General features: G+C 52.6%; 1 protein-coding gene across 1 annotated transcript in view; it reads right to left on the bottom strand.

The window, feature by feature from the left end:
* Window positions 1–6,105: 6,105 nt before the first annotated feature.
* WDFY4 (WDFY family member 4) overlaps window positions 6,106–19,563 on the bottom strand; it is a 248,647-nt gene continuing 235,189 nt past the window's right edge. Inside the window, exons 58-62 of the mRNA XM_060125755.1 lie at window positions 15,553–15,732; window positions 13,344–13,526; window positions 11,230–11,314; window positions 7,505–7,616; window positions 6,106–6,525 (exon numbers count right to left, since the gene is read on the bottom strand). Coding sequence (XP_059981738.1) covers window positions 6,459–6,525; window positions 7,505–7,616; window positions 11,230–11,314; window positions 13,344–13,526; window positions 15,553–15,732 — 627 coding nt within the window. The 3' untranslated portion in view covers window positions 6,106–6,458. The remainder of the gene's footprint in view (window positions 6,526–7,504; window positions 7,617–11,229; window positions 11,315–13,343; window positions 13,527–15,552; window positions 15,733–19,563) is intronic.

Below are 19,563 nucleotides of genomic sequence, written 5' to 3'. Positions count from 1 at the left end.
GGGCGATGCTCACACTTGTACCATGGGACCCCAAGATCCCCAGGCTTCTTCAGCCTGTTGTTCAAGAGGAGTGGGAATGCCCCACTTTCATGGGCTGTGCTCCCCATTGCACAGTGGCAGGTCATCCACATGGGACCCCTCAGTTATTTTAAGAAGTTGCCCGGGGAGCGTCTTGTGCCCTCAAGGTCTGATCCCCATGGACTCCGCCGCTGCAGCTTCTCTGTGAGGGTCGCTTCCAGCCCCGTGAGGCCCCCACCACTGGCCCTGCTGCTTGCACCCCATACTTGTGCCTCTCAGCTTCGCTGAGCACCAGTGACACTGGGGGCATGGACCACTTCCAAGTCATTGCGCAGGGGTGTTTCTCTAATGATGCACTCCTGGCAAATGGCGGTAAAGGGTCTTGCTCAAGGGCTGTGTCTGTATTAACCAGTTTAGGGGCAGAGATCTCAGCCAGGGCAACACAGTATTCCCTGAGCTTTCAGAGATTTGGAGGAAGGAGACAATTGGGAGAATCCTTCTACTTACTAAGAAGCTATGAAAGTGCTGCAGGCAGCAGCCCGCAAGAGGGCAATGGAAGCAACACACACACACACACACACACACACACACACACACACACACACACACACACACACACACACACACACACACACACACACACACACACACACACACCGTCCAGTCGGGGCATGTGATGTGTACCCAAGAACTTACTGAAGCAAAACTGATTTTGGTTAGAGAGATTTGATTTTATGCTGAACAAATTTCATCAGGATTTTCATATGAAGAATCTTTTCCTACCCAAATGTGCCCTTCTTGGCTGCATGATAACATGCTCAAATCCAATCTCCAGGTCCTCTGTAGGTCCCAGGACTGGGTTCTCATGACTTGGCTTCTGGCTGCTGGCTGGGCTTGGGGGAGGCAGTTCCTGTCACAAGTGGCTTCCAGAGCCCTGGGCTGCTCTCCTTGGAGGCCAGGGCACAGAAGAATGAGAGCAGAGGGCCAGCATGGGGCAGGAGGCTCTATCCCCCAGAAGGGAGGGCCAGAGGGACCCAGAGGCCCTGGAAACTTGGTTGGTGGCACGAAGAACGAGCCGCATGTGAGCCCTCCACCTGCTTCCACTGTTGAATTTCAGTCTGCTCAGGAGAAGGGATTCACCCATCACACACCGAGTACCAGCAGGTTGTGTTGGGCCCTTGGGCAGGGCACCATCCTTCCCGGCCTCTAAGGGGTCCAGGGAGCAGGGTGACCAGACTTAACAAATACAAATACAAGACTCCCAGTTACATGTGAACTTCCAATAAACAACGAATACTTTTTTCTTGCAAGTATGTCCAGGTGACCCCAGGCCTGTCGAGATGGTGAGGTGGGCACGTCCTAAGCCTTCCCAGGGGCCACAGTATGTAGAACCATCTCCTTGAGGGTGGACTCGGGTGCACATCCTGATCTGGTGCTTTCCCAGCCCCACTGGAAAGCCCTGCTTTCCCCTCTGCAATTAGAGGGATGTCGGTTGCACTGGGTCCTCTTCCCTGCCTCTCAGAGGATGTGGAGTGTTGCCATGATGAACGGCTCGGAGAGCAGCTTTTACTGGGGATGGTGACAGAGTTGAGACTTTCCCAGGGCGGGAGCAGCGGCTACAGCATTGCTTGTGGAGGTGGGCTGGGGGCTGGTCTCACAGTTATTAAGAAGTTGTCACGGGAGTTATTAGGAAGTTGTCACAGTTATTAAGAAGTTATTAAGAAGGCTCAGCTGGGTGAGAGCTGGGCACGGCTGCTGTCTCAGGCTGAGCTGGTGAATGTGAGTAGAATACGGGAGTCCCTGACCCCAGAGGCCACTCCCAAGCCACCTGTTCTTGGTGGGTGGGTAGCAGAGGGCAGACACCTCCATCCTCAGCCTGTCCTGTCTCTGTCTACTCCAGAATGTCTCCTCCAAGTGGGGACTCTGCAGCCTGCATCAGCGTCACCCAAGCGATTATTTTTTTTAACACGAAGACTGTGGCTTCTGCTCTAACTGAGCCCCAGAGCCTGAGAGTCGGACTTGCCTCCCAGGATGTTCCCGAAGAAATGCCATTCCTGTGTGAGCACCTGGCTTCAGCCTGCTAAACCTCTGGGAGTGAGAGCAAACGTGCTTCCTGTCATGTTTTCTCTGTCCTCTGCCCAGCCTGGGCAGGGGACTCCCCGGGGAAGGGCAGAATGGCTCTCTGTCCCCAGGGTCCTGGCACAAGGCCTGGCTCAGCAAGAAAAGATACTGGTAAGTGAATGAACAAGTGAAGTGTTGAAAGATTACATCATGTCGGGGACTGGCGGCCTGTCGTTTGCTTCATCCCTCCATCAAATAAACAGGTAGGATTTCAATCTCACGACAAGCCATTGTGTAGACACTGGAATCTGATTTTCCAGATACAGAAACTGAGGCTGAAGTTGGCAGGAAGTGGGGACACTGGGAACGGGGCTCAGGCTGCCTGGCGCCCGGGCGCAGCTCTCATCTGTGACCTTCACTGTGCGTGCCCGTCCTCAGATTCTGGTCTCCAGATACGGAGCGGTCGCTGCACAGCTTGGCACAGCTCCTGCTCTGGGGGCCCCTTGTCCCTGCTGGATTTGGGGTGCTGGCAGGCCTGCATCTGCGGGGCCCTCGCACTTCAGCCCTGTTGGCCGGTGTGCCTGCCCTCTGCCCTGCCTGCCCCTCTGTTGGGGGCCCTGGTGCCCAGCCCGCTCTCCCTCCCCACTCCTCGGGCCTCTGTCCTGGAACTTCCCTCCATCACTGACAACCGTCAGGGACCCCAGGCTGGCTGACTTCTGGAATACTGAGGCCAGCAGGAGTCTCCTATCACCCAGGTTGCCGAGGACCTTCGCACCCTGGACTCCCGCTGTGCCTGGGGCTTCTCTCCCTGCCCCCCATCCCAGGCTGTTTGTTACCCCAGCAGACTCGGCTTCTGACCCCGCTGGAGCCCACGGGGTGCCAGCTCTGCAGCGAGGGTCGGGGTGTCCCTGCTCCCCTCTGGATCTGCACGCCCAGCTTCCCTCCTCTAGGTAACAGGGAGCTGGTCTCGGTGGAACGTAGGCTCTCAGTTCAGTGCCACTAGGAAGGAGCTGCCACCAGGTAGTCCTCCGAACCTTCCCTGACTCAGCGCCCTGACGGTGACCCTGCCTCCCCGGCTCCTTCTCTGCCGCCTCCTCGGGGTTCGTTCTGCCTGCAGCCTCTCCTGCTCCCATGGACGCTCCACGGCTGCCAGCTCTGTGGAGGGCATCGACCTTTTCACCCCAGGATGCTGGCATCGTCCCCAGCCACATCCCGGATCCTCGCTCCCTGTTGCTTCACCCCGCCCGTGAAGGGGCCACTGCCTGGACCTGCCGTCACTCAGAGCTGTTTTTCTCACTCCCAGAACCGCCAACTCTGAAACGCCCGCCACCACGGCTCAGTCACTCATCTACACATGCGCGGACGGAAGCAGCGCTTGCAGAGCGCCCCCGTGAGCTGGGCACTGGGATGCAGCTCTCGGGGTGGGGGTGGGGGTGGGGGTGGGGGTGGGGGGGTCCGTCTCTGCCTCCTCACTCCCGCTCGCCCTGCCCCAGCCCCTGCCTGCAGCCTCACAGCCCCGGAGCGGCGGCCGCCCCTCCCTCCAGCCTCTACCTTGCCTTCTATCTTCACCTGCTCGTTCTTTCTGCCACCAGCCCGACGCACCCTGTCCCTTCGCCCACGCTGTCCCCTGTCCCTATAAAACGCTGCTCTCCACCTCCACAAGGCCGAGACCCACCTGCCCTTCCAAGTCTTGCTCCAGGGCCATTTCCTCCAGCCAGTGTCATGGGCTGAACTGTGTCTTCCCCCAAATTCAAGTCCTCATCCCCAGGTCCTCAGAATTAGCCATATGTGGAGATAACATCTTTAAAGTGGTAATCAAGGTAAAATGAGGCCATATAGATAAGCCGTAATCCAATATGACTTATGTTCTTTGAAGAAGAGGAAATTTGGACATAAACAGGTACAAAGGGAAAACCACGTGAAGACACAGGGAGAAGGCAACCATCTGTGAGCCAAGGACAGAGGACTCAGAATAAACCAACTCTGCAGACACGTTCCTCTCAGACTTCTGGCCTCCGGAACTGTGAGAAAACTTCTGTTGTGTAAACTGCCCCTCCCACCCCCCCACCCCCCCCACCCCCCCCACCCCCCCACCCCCCCCACCCCCCCACCCAAACCACCCCCCCCCCGCCCCCCCGGCCTGTGGTACTTTGTTACAGCCGCCCTAGCTAATGACTACAGCCAGAATGACGTTCCCTAGGGCACGTGAGGTCTCCCTTCCACTTCAGGTCACATTTGTTTGCACAAACAGCTCCAAGACCCCAGCAAGATCTCCATCCCCCACCCCCATTTTTCCTGTGATTTGGGGAACCAAAAGGCGGTGCTCAGGAAATGTTGAACGAATGAACCCAAGAGAGCCTTTGGGCCAGCAGGCCTTTCCGCTCTGGGCGAACGCCGTGAGCTGCGTCCTGAAACATGACAGCAGGCTCCTGATATTTATGATCCGGCTTGTTGGCCTTCCCGGGGAGGGCTGCACTCTGCTCTTCAATTTACGGTCCTCTGCTGCAGCCCCAGACTGACTAGGGGATTGCAAATGGGCTGTCTGCTAACAGCACATGCAGACAATGCAGGAGGTGACATGATCCTTGGCTCCAGGGTCAGACACCTGCCCTTCTCACCCAGGGAGGAGTGCTCAGGACTTGAGACAAGTCTCCTCCTCCTCCTTTCCTTTTGCAAAGACCTCAAAGTTGACAGATAGATTACTATCTCCTAACTATCTCTCACTCACTCACGATTTTTGACATAGTTCATACCACCTCTACTTTTTTTTTTTTTTTAAAGATGTTGGGGGTAGGAGTTTATTAATTTTTATTTTATTTTTGCTGTGTTGGGTCTTCATTTCTGTGCCAGGGCTTTCTCTAGTTGTGGCAAACGGGGTCCACTCTTCATTGCGGTGCGTGGGCCTCTCACTATCGCGGCCTCTCTTGTTGCAGAGCACAGGCTCCACAGATGCGCAGGCTCAGTAGTTGTGGCTCATGGGCCCAGTTGCTCCGCGGCATGTGGGATCCTCCCAGACCAGGGCTCAAACCCGTGTCCCCTGCACCAGCAGGCAGATTCTCAACCACTGCGCCACCATGGAAGCCCCCGCCTCTACTTTCTTAATATTTATCTTTACATTGACTCACTACCCCACTGGAGACCAGAGGACCTGGGCCACAAGACACTGAGTCCATTTATTTGCCATCCCCAGGCCTGAGCTAAATTGGGATGGGCCACCCAACAGGGCCTCTGCAGGGCTTGGAGAAATATGGGAAAGATTGATATTCTCTAGAAGGAAAGTCTCAGGAAGGGAGTTAAAGCTAAGGAGTGTTGCCACCCCAAATCTCTGTACGCCCACCTTAGCTGGATTTCATTGAAGAGGCAGGTGAATTTCCTTTCAAGGCTTCCAGAAGGCTGGGGGTGAGAAGACGTGAGAATGAGGGTGATGCCTTCAGTATCCAATGCCTGCACCTTAAGGTACTGGAATTCCTCAGAGGGGCTAACTAGTCACTGCCATGTACTTTCAGATGGAGAGCAAAGTCCCATGGCAGTCCAGATTCTCGCAAGATGAGCTGCAACTCAAAACGAGCATGTGGACTGGGGCCCTTGACCTTGTACGGACAGGTCCCTGGAAAAACCTGCCAAGACCGAGCCCAGCTGGGACCCACCACCTGCTTGTGGGGTGCAGAGTGGGAGCAGGCACCCCAGGCAGGGTGTGTCCTCCCAGCTGACTGGCCTACGCCTGCGGTGGGCAGCCATTGCGTCCGGGGCCTGAGTCCAGCCACGGCCGCTGGGCCTCGAGTGTGGGCCCCTGCTCCCGACGCTAAGGTCCCCCCGCACAGCAAGACCACGGGAGGAGCCAGATTCCACGGGGGGAGCTGGAGGGGCGGAGAGACACTCTGAAAGGGGGCTGTGCGTCCCTGAGGCCTTTCTAAGTGCGGAGCTACAAATACCTCAGCGGGAAAGGGTGGAAATTTTAAACTCAAGAGCCCTCTTGTGTTTGGAAAATAGTTGTTTTAGTAAAATAACAATACAGTCTTTCCCATTAGTTTCCAGTAAGCGGCCCAGTGTTTTTCCAGTGCAGTAAGCCCTATGAAAAGTGAGTCACGTGTGATTTCGTGCGCCGGTTGGCACCCTCGCGCCACGCTTTCCAGTGCTCTGCTCACGGGCCCCGATGGGCGCGTGTATCTGTTTTGTAGAAGTGCATCCCTGTGCAATCCAAGGCCAAAGTTCAGGGTGTGTAGCTCTAGCGGCCAGCGGCCACATCCTTGGGGACCTTTCGGAAGGCAGGCTGGGGGTTTCCTTGGCGCCCCTGGCACTGAGTCTGCGCCTTCTGCTTGGTGTTGCTGTCCCTCAGGGCACACGGCTGCCATGCCAGCGCCTCCACCAGCTCTCGCCTCCTAACCCTCTGCGGACCAGCAGAATATTCTCCCCCTCTCATCGCCGACCAGGAGTTTGGTCTGGTTTCTTGGGAAGAGAAAGAACAGACAAGCACGTTAGAGCAAGCCTGTGCAGCCTGCGCGCATGGCATCACAACGTGGGGCTTCAGTCCAGGACCCCAGGAGCCTGTACCTGGCCTCCACCCGAAGCGGGGGGAGCTGACCCACCGCAGAGTCTTTTGAACCGGGGACAACTTTGAACTAGGAGGCTTGTGGCTCGCAAAGCACTGAGGGGACGCTCCCGGAGAGCAGGGCTCCAGGGAGGAGGGCGAGGCCCTGAACTTCTCCCTCGAGCGGATACGCGGTCAGGCTGGTGGGTAGAAGGAAGGACAAGTTCTCCAGCAAAGAATTAGGGCTCAGGGCCTTCTGTCCCTACCCACAGACTCCAGCCTGAGCCACACCGCCTCAGCCCGGCATTCCCACCACCACGGACCCCAAATGGCCCCCTCCAGGGCAGGGAGGGAAGGACAGTGGCCCCTGAAGGTCTGGCCCCCCGAGACCACACTCCTAGTGAGTAGAACTGGCTAATGCCAGTAAGCACCGCCACTGGGTAATTGTGAAAAATAAAACAATGTAGCCAAATGTCGTATCTGACACTTGTCTATTCCACATTGGCTTAGAGCCCTTAAAGGCAATTTCTGTAATGTAGGATAATCATTATACCAAATGTTAACAATTGGCAGTGGACCTCAGGAAAAAAGTCCCTCTTTAGGATAAAAATCACAAAACAATATACTTTTACCTCCTGGATTTCTTTATGAATTCGTAGATATTCAAGAGAGAGAGAGAGAGAAAGAGCAAGAATGTGTGTGTCAAAAACCATTTCCTAGGGCCCTACGCGGCCGCCTCGCCTGTATGCTGTATATGCTGGGCCCCTCTGGGTCCCTGGGTCCCTGTAGCGAGGCCACCTCCCAGGGCCAGGGAGGCCTGAGCAGAACAGCCAGGGCTTTCCTGGGGGTGGCACAGCGCCCTCTGCTGGAGGCCGGGAGCAGCCAGCCCGTCGTTACCTGGACACAGCCAGAGCTGTCACCGCAGAGCTGGCCTTGCTGGGCTTCCCTGTCAAGGCAACGCTGACATCCAGCTCTCTGCAGAGGGCAAGATTCTTCTCCCACCTGTGACCTGTGAGGAGTGTGCGAGGGGAGTTAGAAAACCCAAGCGTTTTCACACACGTGCATGTGTACGTCTACACGCAGGGCCACAAACACATACACATATATTTATATTTGTGGTCAGCAACTTGTTAAATTGAGGGGGAAAATATATTTAATCTTGGTCTGTGCTGTTGCAAAAAGGGCCGTCCCAATTTAATTTGCAGGCTATGATAGTTACATGTGCTGACGTGCTGCGGTATCCATTGTGTACCAAATTGGATTTGTGTATTATTGCTTTCTAAATTGCATGCCTAGTTCAGCAAAATTGTTCATCAGTGTTTACTGGCTTTATGCTTAATAAGATGCCCCACAATACCTTGCTGCCAGGAATGTAATGCAGCCCATAATTGCTTAGTAAAAATAAATTACATAAAGTCGGCATTATCAACTTATCTAAATCCTCTCACGCCACAACCGATAATTAAATGCAGAGAACGTTTTTTCAAAAAATATAACTCAATGATTGTTACTTCAGTCATTTTAATGACTGTATTTGGGGACAGACAGTAATTGCTTCTTGGAGGGTGAGGTGGAGAGACGTCAGCTGGGTCTGTCTCTGCAAAGTCACTTGGTCGGAGTCAGGGCAGGAGTGGTGCAGCTGCCCCAGCTGTCCCAGGGTGGCAGGCAGCTCTGTGCATTTTGTGTTTGTGCAAAAATCCAAAAACCAAGCTTTTCCCAAGCATTTTTTATGTACCAGATTGAGGCCAAATCTATGGAGCGATTCCCAAAATAAACTGGACTCAACTGGGTTGGTCCTTGCTGCAAATGACAAATAAATGAATTCCAGGCAGAAATCAGATTACATCTGCACACAAATGCAGTAACCTTAATATCCTCAATACCCTCAAAGAACTCCTTTCTTGCCCCTTAAGGTATTTGAGGAATGCAGTAATAGACACACCAAGAGACGTGCAAACATCTGTGTGTCAGGCCCAGTACTGGTCCCCTTCCAACAGAACAGTTATAAGCAATATTATGAGAACAAGCCCTCCGGTGGCTAAGGCCTGTAAACCTGCACGTGGATTTGCTAACTCTAAGCGGTGGCCCAGCCTGAGTTTTATGAGTATGTCTGTGCCCTTGTGTCATTTCATCCAAATCCTCCCTTGAACTGTAACTGCAACCCTGGCAGTTAATTCTACTTGACAGCTGTGACCTCAGGCAGGTCAGGACAAACAGCATGGGAAGGATGTGGGCCTGGGGCTCCTGTCCACCTGACACCATCTTGTAAGTCCCCTAATGTCATCAGCTGGTGTGTTAGGGGAGAAGTCTCTTAATAGTCCAAGAAAATGATAATGATGAACTACATTTTGTTGAGTAGATCTTGGACTACGTCTATTATCTTTCTGTCATCTGCTTCCCACGAGTTAGGATGTACAGAAGTACCTCTATTGATGAAACTGAGGGCCTAAGAGGTTGCTGGAGACGCAGCTGGGTCTAGAGCCTCGTTTCCTGATTTTCATCTTCTCATTTCACGAGACCCCATTCCCAATGAGCACAACCTTGTCCATCCTGAGTAGAAACCTGTGAATCCATTGGCACTTCCAGAACCAACGGAATGGCTCTGAGGTGCCCTTTGTCTGTCTGTCCCACCATCCATCCACCCACCCACGCAACCAGTATTCCTGCTCAGACATCCACTTGTCAACCAGGGCCTGAGCTAATACCTTTAGCTTATGGGAGCTTGGAAGCTTCAGAAGTGGGTAGCTGAGCCCAAGACTGAAGTGGTGTGCGCTCAAGCAGGTGTGCCACAGAATCTCTTCATGAACAGGCAGAGGATAAGAACCTCGTACTTGCTCTCTGAGTGGGTGGAGGCAGGGGAGGGAGTTTGGTCCCTGTTCTCCAAAGAAGTGCCGTGAGTTCCCTAGAGTGCGCAATCCTCACGCGTCTCTTTTTACACTAAGATGGGCTGATTCCTTGTGGTCCCAAAGGACCCTAGAGATCTTAGGACCAGTGAACTGAATCCACAGTGTTTGTAGATTCTTGTAGGGTCACAACTCTGGTTGGCCCAGGTTGTGGACAAGGGCTTCCAGATGGTGTTATCTTGAAGAAAGGGATTCCCATGTAGGGGACCTAGTAAGGGCTGAGCAAATGCCCCTACTATGTGAATAAAGAATCCATGAATCAGTGACTAAATGAATCAAGGACGTGCGGAGCACATTTCAGAAATGAACTAACTAAAAATGGCTACTCCCTTTAGAAGGCAACCCTCCACAACCTGGAAAATTCTCTCTAGTGGATGCGGGTCCTGAAATGCAGGGCAAACCAGAAGGACTCATGATGACAGGAGAGTTCTCACATCATGGTAACGTGCTTTCTTGAATCGTGGGCACGAAGAAGGATGTCTCAGTTCTGGGCCAGAACCTTTGACGAAGACAGAACTGAGAAAGCTTGGCTGCACTGGAGGAGGTGATGGCGGGGCCCCAGGGAGGTGAGAAGAGGAGGTGACGGCCTTGGTGGTGAGGTTTGTGCCTGCGCTCATCCTGGAGGCAACGGGCTGGTGCCGGTGGCTGAGCTCATTCTGGCAGTGGGCGTGTCTACTCTGGCGGCAGAAATGAGAACGATAGTAGTAATGCGCTTCTGGGTCACTTTGGGCAAGTTGCTGGACTGCTCCTTGCCTCAGTCTCCTTATTTCTCACACAGGTGTCATCGTAGTATCTTCCTCGTGGGGTTGCCGTGAGAAATAAGAGAATGCACGGGAAGCGTGCACAGTGGACACTGCTCACGGTCACCTCTCTCCCTCACAGCTCTGCGATGGTGGCCATGGTGGTGCTGGTGCCAGAGGCCATGATGGCAGAAGGCAGAACGGATTTTGTTGTTTCAGGCCCAGCTGCCACAACCAAAGAGGGCTCTGCTGCAGGACGGTGGTTCTCTTACTTCGGCGACACCACCACTCACCTGGGGACTTCTTAGACATGGGAACTCTAACCACCTCCAACCTTTTCCCTGAGGTTGGGTTGAGAACAGGTCCCGGATCTCAATGTTCCATGAGCCTCCTGGGCGATGCTGACGCAGATGACCCTCAGACCCACTTTGAGGAACTTGCCACGGAGAGTAGCGGGGCTGAGTCAGGATCAGCAGGGCAGACGGGGGCCTATGGAACCACTTCCTCTCCCCGGGACACGGCAAAGCCGTCCCTGCTCCTGTCTGCAGCCTGGCAGTCCAGGCCAACAGCCAGCTGGATCCAAGTCCTGGGCTGGGGAGTTTGGCATTTAAGAGTCACCCAGGAAGACGGAGAGCATCAAACCAAGCCCTGCTGGGTGTGTCCCCCTCCTGGGGCTCCGGAGCCCCACAACCACCGTCACCAGTGTTCACACGCCCGAGAAGCATCCCAGAGCTCGCTGATCCCTGCACATGAGTCTGGTACTCAGGGAGGCTTTGAAACACCGCTTCACACTCCACCAGCAGCTCTCAGGAAACGTGCTCCTCACCTGCAAACTTGGCAACATCCCAAGAGACGTGGTGGCTTCCCTGGGCTCTGCAGGCCTGGATGGAGCTGCCGCCCTCGGGCCAAGGAGAGGAGAGGGGAGGGAGGGCTGAGCAAGCCAAGGGCGCCCCACAGGCATGACTAGCACAGCAGTTACCTCTGGGGCTTGGAGGTGGAGCCCAGGGCCCCTCTGGCGCTGCCTGCTCGGGAACAGACATCTTCAGCTCCTCGGTCTTCCAGATCTGTCCAGAACAGAGAACACGCCATGGGCTGGGGCAGTGAACCTGTCTGCAGGCTCGGGGCCCATCCACTCCTCCACACCTGGGGGACCCTGAGGAAAGCGGGGCATGGCCCCCTTTCACTTTTGATGTTGCCATATTCTCGGGAAAAAAGCCTGCTTAGGCTTCAGTTTCCCTGTGCGGAGGTTTGGCCGAGCACAGCTGTAGCCTGGGCGAGTTCCCTCCCCACCTCTGGGTCATGGGGCATCTCCCCCAACCCTTACCTACAGGGGCGAGACTCAGCAGCCAGCTTACTATCATTTTACTCAGCTAGTGCCGTCCTGTCTGTCTGCCACCATCCCTGGAAGCCTCCCTCACCACTCAGCAGCAGGGCCTCCCGTCCTCTGTGTCTGGTTCTTGGCCCCAGGCCTGAAGTGGGCGCCCTCAGGCTGAGCAGAGACGGCGTCTCACTTGCCGAGCCTGGACTTTCTGTCCCCACAGGACAACGAGCAGCCTCCACTTACATGCTGCTGTGAGCGCCGTGCCGGGTCTAGCCCAGTGCCAAGCCGTCCCGGGAGTCACTGCGCTGCGTGGACGAGGGCTGAGCCCCTGGAAGACTCACGCTCCTGCGCTGGGGGCCCCACGAAGGAAAGGCAGCTGCTGCCCAGCCGCCCAGGCTCCTCTCACTGACCCACAGTGCCGACCACGACCCACCCAGCCCGGACTTCCGCTGCCTCCTCATGTTTTGGCCAACCCAGGACACCCTGCTCTCTGCAGCGACCCTGGCCCTCCCAGCCGACGGATGGGGCCCTGCTAGATTTCTCGGGGGGTTCCCCTCAGTCAACTCTCCTGTGCACGCACGCTGGTGCGCCGGCCTGCATGGCCTTCTCCATATGCCCCGACCTCTCCTCATCCTCAGGGCTCCGCTGAAATGCCACCTCTCTCTGCTGGAAATAAATCCATGCTCCCCTTGGACCCCCACCACGCTACTCATTCTGCTTCCTGACGCATCAGCGCCGTGATTATTCTGAGCCTCTGGGCATGGAGGCTCCGGCAGGACAGGGCTGCGTTTTAGCCGTCCTGGCACACAGTGAGCTTTCACAAATGCATGGAGAATTCAAAGGGCATTTTCTTGAATACCTAGTGGCATTCAATTGACATTTCGTCTCACAAACTGTGGATTTTAAGTGCCAGTTTCTTGAGCAGGGCTCTTAATTATTCCTTATCTTATTCATTCCTTCCTCCTTCCTGTCAGTCTCGGAAAAATTACCTGTATTTTGTTCTCCGTGCTACACCTCCCACCTCAGTGTTTCTCCTTCGTTGTCTTCTTGGTTTCTTGATGATCTCTCTGTCCATGGCCCTCCTCAGAGGATCCATGGCACTCTTTGATTATCCCAGTCATAGCATGAACCACATTCATGTATTTTCTGTTTGTCTTCTCTTCTAGAATGTGAGCATCTTGAGGACAAGGGCCTGTTTATTATTAATCTCTGTGTCCCCTACGGCTTGTAGGAACTTGGTACAGAGCCAGAGTTCAATGAATGTTAGGTGGATAGATGGATGGATAGTTGCAGGGACATGTGAGCGGGTAGATGGGTAGGTGGAAGGATGGATGGAAGAATGAAAGGATGGATGAATGAATGGAATAGTGAATGGATGGATGAGTAGGTAGAGAGATAAACAGTTGGATGGGTGGATGGATTAGTGGATGGATGGATGGATGAAAGGATGGCCCAAATGTCTCTTTTCAGTAATGGCCTATGTTCTTATGCATTTGACCATTCAGCTTTTATACCTTGTGACAGTAAGTATGTATTTCATTGTATGAGTATATGTATGTATAAAATTTTATATAATTTTATCTATTATATAATTTTATGTATTTACTTTTTGCCTGGAAAGAGCCTTGCCTTTGCCCTCACTTGCTGTGTGGGGACGTGGTCTGGGATGGTCTTAAATGCAGCCTGCAGATTTGACCCTTAGAGGAAGTGGGTAGAATGGAGATGAACACATTTCTTGTACCATGCCCTCATCCTGCCCAAGACACACCTACCCGGACCACGCCATCCTGACTCCCTGTGATGATGGCATGGCTCGTGTCCCATGCTGGCCCGTCCATCACGCAGCAGCAGGTTATGACTCCTCCTGGGCCCCAGGCCGTGGTAATGCTGGCCAAGGGTTGTCCGTTGACACTCCACAGCGACAAGTGGGCTCCCGCACAGGAGACGATGGTGCCCTGCAGCAGTGAGAGCGGGCTTCACTTCAGGCAGGAGTCGCTGCCTCCCCATCTGCCCAGCCACTCGGTCTGTACACATAAGCACCCTCAACGTGTCATCTTCTGAGGACTAACCAAGGTACTCCCAGACCTCCTAAGATACCCACTTCTTCCCAGCAGACTCATAGGTCTGCTGTGTTTTCACACAAGTGTACATTTCTGGTTCTCTTCATACTGCAGTCAAGTGTTTGGATACTGCTTTCCCCAGCTCAGACCGGCTGGCTCACCGTTTGGGCTCCTCCCACAGCCCTCTCCCTGGCAGCGTACTGACTGGCATAGAAGACCCAGCCTGCACACCACCCCTGGCCTGGACACAGGGTCCACACCTGGCTGGCCAGCCCTGTCCCCATGAAGCAGCTTTGGATGACACCTGGTGGAGGGCAGGGTACAGAGGTTTGAATGACTGCATGTGGCTCATAAAATGGGGCAAACTTCCCCCCACCGCCCCAGGGGGAATTTCTGAGGAGAAATCTGCCCATTGCATCTTCCGAAATGTTTATGTCCACAGTGTTTTCTTCTCAAGTCCTTGTCTATTTTGTGCCCAACAGAGTAGCGGTCACTGCCACCAAGGACCCACCAAGGACCCCAAGAGCCATCTGGGGCCATGCCTCTGAACCCTGCCCTGACCACAGCAGGGATGTAGGGAGCTCCCTGCCCCTCTGCAGCCCTCTGGGCTGGGCTCCATCATGTCCTTTCCTGAATCGTTTGGTGGAGTCTGCCTGAGGCCAGGGACCATGTCTGATACACCTCTACCAAGCACCCAGCGCGGGGCCCAGCAGGCACTCGGTGAGCTCAACCAGCTCCAGGACAAGCTGAGTTAAACAAGTTGTGGTCCTGATATCAGTCTTCTCTGAGGTCTGGGGACATAATTCCTTATGAATTTATTTTCTACCAGATCAGGGCTTGGTGGTTTCCCCAGTATATGCACCCATTCATCCGTTCACCCACCATCCGTCCATCCATCCATCATCCATCCACCGTCATCCATGTGCCCATCTAACATTCATCCTGGATCCAAGCCTATCTGGATCACCACTTTCAGCCAAATTAGCACCAGGAGGCTCCTTCATCATCTCTTCCTCCTCCTGTGGTACCCCTGCGCAGTCTGTCCAGGCTCCAGGCCCCTAGGTTTTTCTATTAGCAGATGCAGAGTCTCTGGATCCTCAGAAAACCCTATACCCTATGATGGGGATTCCAGTGTAGAAGAAGCTCCACACTGAGATAGATACATATATATCACTGATATATGTATACACTGATATATGTATATATCACTGATATATGTATACACTGATATATATCACTGATATATGTATACACTGATATATATCACTGATATATGTATACACTGATATATGTATACACTGATATATATCACTGATATATGTATACACTGATATATGTATATATCACTGATATATGTATACACTGATATATATCACTGATATATGTATACACTGATATATATCACTGATATAGGTATACACTGATATATATCACTGATATATGTATACACTGATATATATATACATATATATATATATGTATTAGTCTATCACACACACACACACACACACACGTTCCTGACAGGCTTATCTTTGGTAGCCAGCATGGAGGGACAAGCAGAGGCACTTCCTGCCTTGGAGACCAGAGGCACCTGCTGAGTCAACACAGATTTGCAGTCAGCTAGCTGAATTAGGCAACCCAGAAGATCTCTCACCAAAGCCAACTTCCTGCTCCAACTCCCTGACGCCTGTGTTAGAACAGACACCTCCCACTACCCCAGCCACTGAAGGAAAAAAAATAAAGAAGCAAAAAAATAAAATCAAGACCCAAATTGAGACTCGTTGATGGCTCTACTCTGCCTGTGTAGAGAATGCTCCACACATCTGGGGTCTCTCAATACTCTGGGGCACTGGCCACCATGCCACCGTGCAGAATCATGGACATGTTGAGGACACAGACATTTGAGAAAGAGGGGCCTCACCGACACATCGCTGATGGCAACGGCAGATATGCTCTCCCTGTGGGTGGGCAGGCAGGCTACACGGCTGAGGTGGTCCAGGTCCCACAGGATACATGAGCAGTCTTGGGAGCCACTCACCAGGAGGCTGAAGGTTACCGATGCTGCCAGGCATGTGACAGCCTGTGTGTGTCCATACAAGGCCTAGCGACAGGGGACGGAACCACAGGTTATGCAAGGGACCCTTAACCCAGCTACTTGCGGAGATGTTCCACTCTCCCTTTTACTATTGGGCCCCAGATGAGGAAACAGAGACTCAGAGTGACTCAGTGATTCCAAAGTCTGTGGGGGGTGTGTGTGTGTGTGTGTGTGTGTGTGTGTGTGTGTGTGTATTCATGGGTCAATGGCTGGCTTCTCAGTACCATCACTTTCCAGGGTTGAGACAGCTGGGGAGAGTCAGCAGTCCTTTCATCATAACCCAAACAGAGACACCAGTCGCATCCTCATGCTCTGTGCTCTCCTACACTACCTTGCATCCAGAGGCAACACACACCGCTATTAATATGCAAAGGGCACTGACTTGTAATGTAAGGGGTCCCAGCCAGCAGCACAAGCATCATCTGGGAACTTGTCAGAAATGTGAATTCTTGGCCCCACCCAGATCTACTGAATCAGAAACTCCGGGAGTGGGGCCCCGAAACCTGGGTTTTCACAAGCTGTCCAGGGATTTTTCAGGCATGCTCAAGTTCGAGCATCACACTAAGGGAACCTCAGAAACACACATGCCCCTGGAAACTAAACTGGGAAGAAGGCAGGGAGGTCAGGTCATAGTTTAAAAGGTGTGACTTTTCAAGTCCAAAGGATCCGGGTTCATATCCAGTCTCGCTTCCTAGCAGCCGGTGACTCAGGGCCTCAGTCTTGGCCCTCAGGTTGGCCTGTGCAAGGTCTGGCTTGGCTTATGGATGGTTACGTGTCCAGACCTGGCCAGAGGCCTTGCTCCCTGGGGACACATTCCTGAGGCACTGGGGAGGCCTGCCAGGCACACTGGTACCCCCAGGCCCACTGCTGCTGGCAGCGGCACAGTTTCCATCACAGCTGTCCCAGAGGCTGCCAGCTAAGCCTGGTCTGAGAGCTGTCGTGCACACACGTGCCTGCTGTCCTCTGGAATCAGCCTGAGAAGTGCGGAGGTGGTGTTCTAAAACGTGACTACCCTGCCTCACCTAGTGGTGAATCTCCACCCCCAGGACCGTCCACCACTCACTCATTTGGGTCAATGAGGCTGAGCGTCATTTTTCAAAGCTGTCACTTTGCCTGGTCATAGCAATTAAAAGTTCTGCCACAGATTCCCATTTGTGCTCCATGGGTCCTAACACGGCATCAACCAGATGGTGCTGGCAAGGTTCTGGATGTGACCCACGGAAGAAGGCTGGGTTCATACTAGGGAAGTGGAAACTGTCTAAATGAATAGAGGAAAGCAGGGAGTTTGACAGGAGCTTCCTGGTGGTCCTCCCAGAACGAACTATGCCTGATGGCTAAGTTCTGACTGCAGGGGATAGGACCACTCCAGAGAGTGCACGCCAGGGGACCCAGGTGTATGTGCTGCGGATTCAGAGACACAGGCTGTGAGCCCAGAGCCTGTGTGAGCTGTCCATTACTGGAGCCGGGGCTGCCGGCTTTCTGCAGGGGAGGCGCTGGAGAGTGAGGGACCACTGCACGCACAGGCACCGTCCACCTACGTAAGGCTGTTGCCTCCCACCAGCCAGGAAACTAGAGCACCTGGAGGCAGCCAGCACCACTCCCCATCTGGAAAGGCCTGGGGAAAAATGATGGAGGACAGCAATTTTAAATGTTCTCCATTGTCTCTTCTGTTTTCTCAGAATAATACCTTTCTCCATGGCCAATTAAAATAACTCCACTATATCACCTTATACCTAACTCAAGTAGCAAAAAATAAATAAAATAAAGTAAAATAAACCCCTCTGAAAATAATTCCCCGCGCTGGATATGTTGTGGTGAGGTGGGTATTCCTAATTAATTGTGGTGGCACTGTAAAGCTACAGAACCATTACAGAAAGCGTTATGTCACCGCGCTGAATTCCACTTCTTGAAATCTACTATAAGGAAACCATTAATCAGAAGCAAACAGCAATCTATATAAGATGTTTTCTGAAGCACTATTTAAAACAGTTAAAATTGGAAGCTATGTAACTGTCTAGTTTTAGAAGAAATGGTTTATTAAACTGTGGTGCCTTGACATAAAACAACTGAAATATAATTTTATGGAGATGGAATAATATGGAACAATTGAAATGTAAATTACAGAGACTGTAGAAAAGCGGAAACAATTTGATACACTGGGTGAAAATAGAATCAACGTATCTACACAGTGATCAGAATGGTATAAATATGTATATCTGGGGGTGGCAGTATGCAACAATGAGAACTTTTATACAGATTATAGAAAACTGTTTAACTTTGAAATTTGTCTTTAATGTTGTAATATTTTTAGAAATGAAACACTTAAACTGTTAATGAAGCTATTTAATGATGACTTCTCTGCCTACAAGTCTACAAGTCAGGGGCAGACCTCCCTGTCTGAGCAGCTTCCCATCTGGGGGATCCCCAAGGCCAGGTCAGCCTCTGTAGGTAAATGATAAAGTGTTTTATTTTGCTTAGGAAACAAGAGCTTGTGGGATACCCTTTTTCTCCTGATTTATAACTAGGAGAGGATGATAAATTACGTTTTATGCTGTCAGTACCGGGGTTTTTACGCTGCATCTTTGCCACTAAACAGGACCTTGGAGCGGCGATGGGGGGTGGGTCACTTCCCCGGCTCCCCAAGGTGGCTTTGGGGTTGGGCTGGATCGCCTGCTGTCCCCGGAATGATGCCTGGGGGAGGGGGATGCTCCACACCCGTAATGGTAGTGCACAGTCTCTTCACATACGTCAGGAAGGTGAAGATGTGAAAAGACAGGGGGCTCCAAGGCTGGCTTGGGAGGACTTCCCGTGAGAGTCTGGGTGAAGGCAGCCTGCACTTGACCTACACAGCTGCCTCTCAGCAGATGCCACCGCCTCTGCAGGATTAACCAGCTCCCTCAGCACTGACACAGTCATTCCTTCACCTCACGTTTACTGAGTGCCTGTCGCTGTGCACCACGCGAGTGCTGGGGGTGGTGCCGGGGGACAAGGGCAGGCTCTGGGGAGACTTGAGTGACTAGAAAAGCATCCAGAGAAACCCAGAATCAGTTCCAGTGAAACATGTTGAGTTTAGGAAATCTGGTCAGTGGTGAGCCTTGTATGGTTAACGTTTTTTTGTTACTTTGGGGCTATACGGTTCACTAAAACACAGATGTAAACGTGAATTGCATTTTGGAGGTGGAAATGTCCCCTAGCGATATTCTCCAGCAAGTTCAAGCATACACAGGGGAAAGCACTAGACTTAGAGTTAGACAAACCTAGATTAAAAGGCAACCCTGGCCTTTCTGAGCCTCAGTGTCCTTATCTAAAAGTGGGACTAACAATACCTGCTTTCCAAGATTATGGTTAATGTGCAGAGTTAAGCAAGCAGTCGGTTCCACTCTCCGTTTATTATTCCGAGCAGCCGTGGTTTGCGAGGTAAGACCAGACGAGTTGTCTGCCTCCAGGTCTCTTCCCTCTGCTTCCGCCACAACCCACCCTGTTCTGAGATAGTCTTTCATTTTCTGGCTCTATGATCTTGGACATGACACTTAACTTCCTTGCACCTGGTTTTTCACCAGTGAAGTAGGGATGATAATGATTCCTATATTATCCCACAGGCTATGGGGACACAGCGTTGTTGAGGAGGTAAAATGAGGCCATTCACATAAAGGTGCCCATGACAAATGTTCAAACATGACCCTTAGTGCAAAAAAAAAAAAAAAAACAACCCCAGTTTCACTGGCCCTCACGTGTAAGCAGCATCTCTCACCGAGGTGTGGGTCTCCATGGAGGCACTGGCCCTGTGAGCTTGTTAAATCCATCCAAGGGCATGAAACCGTGCCCCTGAGTGACACA

This window comes from Lagenorhynchus albirostris, chromosome 16, assembly GCF_949774975.1.
Source record: "Lagenorhynchus albirostris chromosome 16, mLagAlb1.1, whole genome shotgun sequence".
Lineage (NCBI taxonomy): Eukaryota > Metazoa > Chordata > Mammalia > Artiodactyla > Delphinidae > Lagenorhynchus > Lagenorhynchus albirostris.
This window is presented reverse-complemented; position numbering and strand designations above follow the sequence as displayed.